The sequence below is a fragment of the Astatotilapia calliptera genome, chromosome 14 (genome assembly GCF_900246225.1).
Source record: "Astatotilapia calliptera chromosome 14, fAstCal1.2, whole genome shotgun sequence".
In the NCBI taxonomy this organism is placed as follows: domain Eukaryota; kingdom Metazoa; phylum Chordata; class Actinopteri; order Cichliformes; family Cichlidae; genus Astatotilapia; species Astatotilapia calliptera.
This window is the reverse complement of record NC_039315.1, coordinates 335,001-337,500: the sequence shown is the minus strand read 5'-3', so window position 1 is coordinate 337,500 and position 2,500 is coordinate 335,001. Positions and strand designations below refer to the sequence as shown.

Here is a 2,500-nt window from a genome sequence, read left to right as displayed (position 1 = left end):
ACAGACACACACACACACACACAGTCACACACACACACACACAGTCACACACACACAATCACACACACAGACACACACACACACACAGACACACACACACAGTCACACACACACACACAGTCACACACACACACACAGTCACACACACACAGTCACACACACACACACACACACACACAGTCACACACACACACACACACACACACACACACACACACACACACAGTCACACACACACACACACAGTCACACACAGTCACACACAGTCACACACACACAGTCACACACAGTCACACACAGTCACACACAGGGTAAAGATGACGGGAGTCTACAGATCGATGCTCAGCTGATGATTTCTTCTTCTCTGGTTTCTTTTCTGCAGGCCCGACCTCCTGCTGCTTGATGGTGAGTCACACCTCCCTCGCTGCAGCTGTGATGGGAGGAGGTCTGTGACGTATTCTCCATGTTTTGTGTTTCAGAGCCCACCAACATGTTGGACGTCAGAGCTATTCTGTGGTTGGAGAACTACCTGCAGGTAAGGTTAGCCTCTCTCTGCAAACAGCGGCCTCGCTCACAGACGTGTGCGTGAGTGTTTCTCTCACACATGGATTCTTCTCACCTCAGTTTGTTTACACATACTGACGATGTCACCTCACGTCCTGATAACGATCCCTGTCACTCAGTGTTAATGCTGGACGTGTTCAGACCACATTGATGAAAACAGGTCAGCCTGCTTCCTAATGAGGAGAAACTGGGGCGTGGCCATATTCAGACTGTAGGTTTAAAACGTTTGTGCGGTGGTGTCAGTGAACGAGGCAGGCTGCGTCGGTTATCTCAGCTGCACTAACCTCATAAGTCATCCCTCCCCTGCAGACCTGGCAGTCCACCATCCTGGTCGTCTCCCACGACAGAAACTTCCTGAATGCCGTGGTCACAGACATCATCCACCTGCACTCCCAGAGGCTTGACAGTTACCGCGGCAACTACGAAAATTTTATTAAAACCAAAGAGGACCGACTGAAGAACCAGCAGAGAGAGTACGAGGCCCAGCTGCAATACAGACAGCACATACAGGTACACACAGGTACAGACAGTACAGACAGGTACACATAGGTACAGACAGTACAGACAGGTAGAGACAAGTACAGACAGGTACACATAGGTACAGACAGCACATACAGGTACACATAGGTACAGACAGTACAGACAGGTACACATAGGTACAGACAGGTACACATAGGTACAGACAGTACAGACAGGTACAGACAGGTACACATAGGTACAGACAGTACAGACAGGTACAGACAGGTACACACAGGTACAGACAGTACAGACAATACACACTGGTACAGGCAGTACACACAGGTACAGACAATACACACTGGTACAGGCAGTACAGACAGTACACACAGGTACAGACAGTACACACAGGTACAGACAGGTACACACAGGTACAGACAGTACACACAGGTACAGACAGTACACACAGGTACAGACAGGTACAGACAGGTACAGACAGGTACAGACAGTACAGACAGGTACACATAGGTACAGACAGTACAGACAGGTAGAGACAAGTACAGACAGGTACAGACAGTACAGACAATACACACTGGTACAGGCAGTACACACTGGTACAGGCAGTACACACAGGTACAGACAGTACACACAGGTACAGACAGGTACAAACAGGTACACACAAGTACAGACAGTACACACAATTACAGACAGTACAGACAGTACAGACAGGTAGAGACAGTACAGACAATACACACAGGTACAGACAGGTACACACAGGTACAAACAGTACAGACAGGTACACATAGGTACAGACAGTACAGACAGGTAGAGACAAGTACAGACAGGTACAGACAGTACAGACAATACACACTGGTACAGGCAGTACACACTGGTACAGGCAGTACACACAGGTACAGACAGTACACACAGGTACAGACAGGTACAAACAGGTACACACAAGTACAGACAGTACACACAATTACAGACAGTACAGACAGTACAGACAGGTAGAGACAGTACAGACAATACACACTGGTACAGGCAGTACACACAGGTACAGACAGTACACACAGGTACACACAGGTACACACAGGTACAGACAATACACACAGGTACAGGCAGTACAGACAGGTCCACACAAGTACAGACAATACACACAGTACAGACAATACACACTGGTACAGGCAGTACAGACAGGTACACACAAGTACAGACAATACACACAAGTACAGGCAGTACACACAGATACAGACAGGTACACACAGGTACAGACAGTACAGACAGTACAGACAGGTGCTCCACGGTATGCCTGCCTTGTTGGTGTCTTTTCGTTGTTTCATGTCAGTGACTCAGTGCGTCTGTAGGACGTGCTGCTCACAGACAGCTTGAATCACAGACTGTCTGTCAGGTGATTCTGTGTCACAGAGCTGATGTAGTTTTGGTGAACGGCTGCTGTGTGTCTTTCAGGTTTTCATTGACA

The 2,500-nt window shown here is 48.2% G+C and overlaps 1 protein-coding gene across 1 annotated transcript in view; it reads left to right on the top strand.

Annotated features, from left to right (window-relative positions):
* abcf3 (ATP-binding cassette, sub-family F (GCN20), member 3) overlaps positions 1-2,500 on the top strand; it is a 20,844-nt gene that overhangs the window by 13,730 nt on the left and 4,614 nt on the right. The window contains exons 13-16 of the mRNA XM_026191391.1: positions 383-405; positions 480-535; positions 874-1,074; positions 2,488-2,500. The exon at positions 2,488-2,500 is cut by the window's right edge and continues 64 nt beyond it. Of these exons, the coding sequence (XP_026047176.1) occupies positions 383-405; positions 480-535; positions 874-1,074; positions 2,488-2,500 (293 nt within the window). The remainder of the gene's footprint in view (positions 1-382; positions 406-479; positions 536-873; positions 1,075-2,487) is intronic.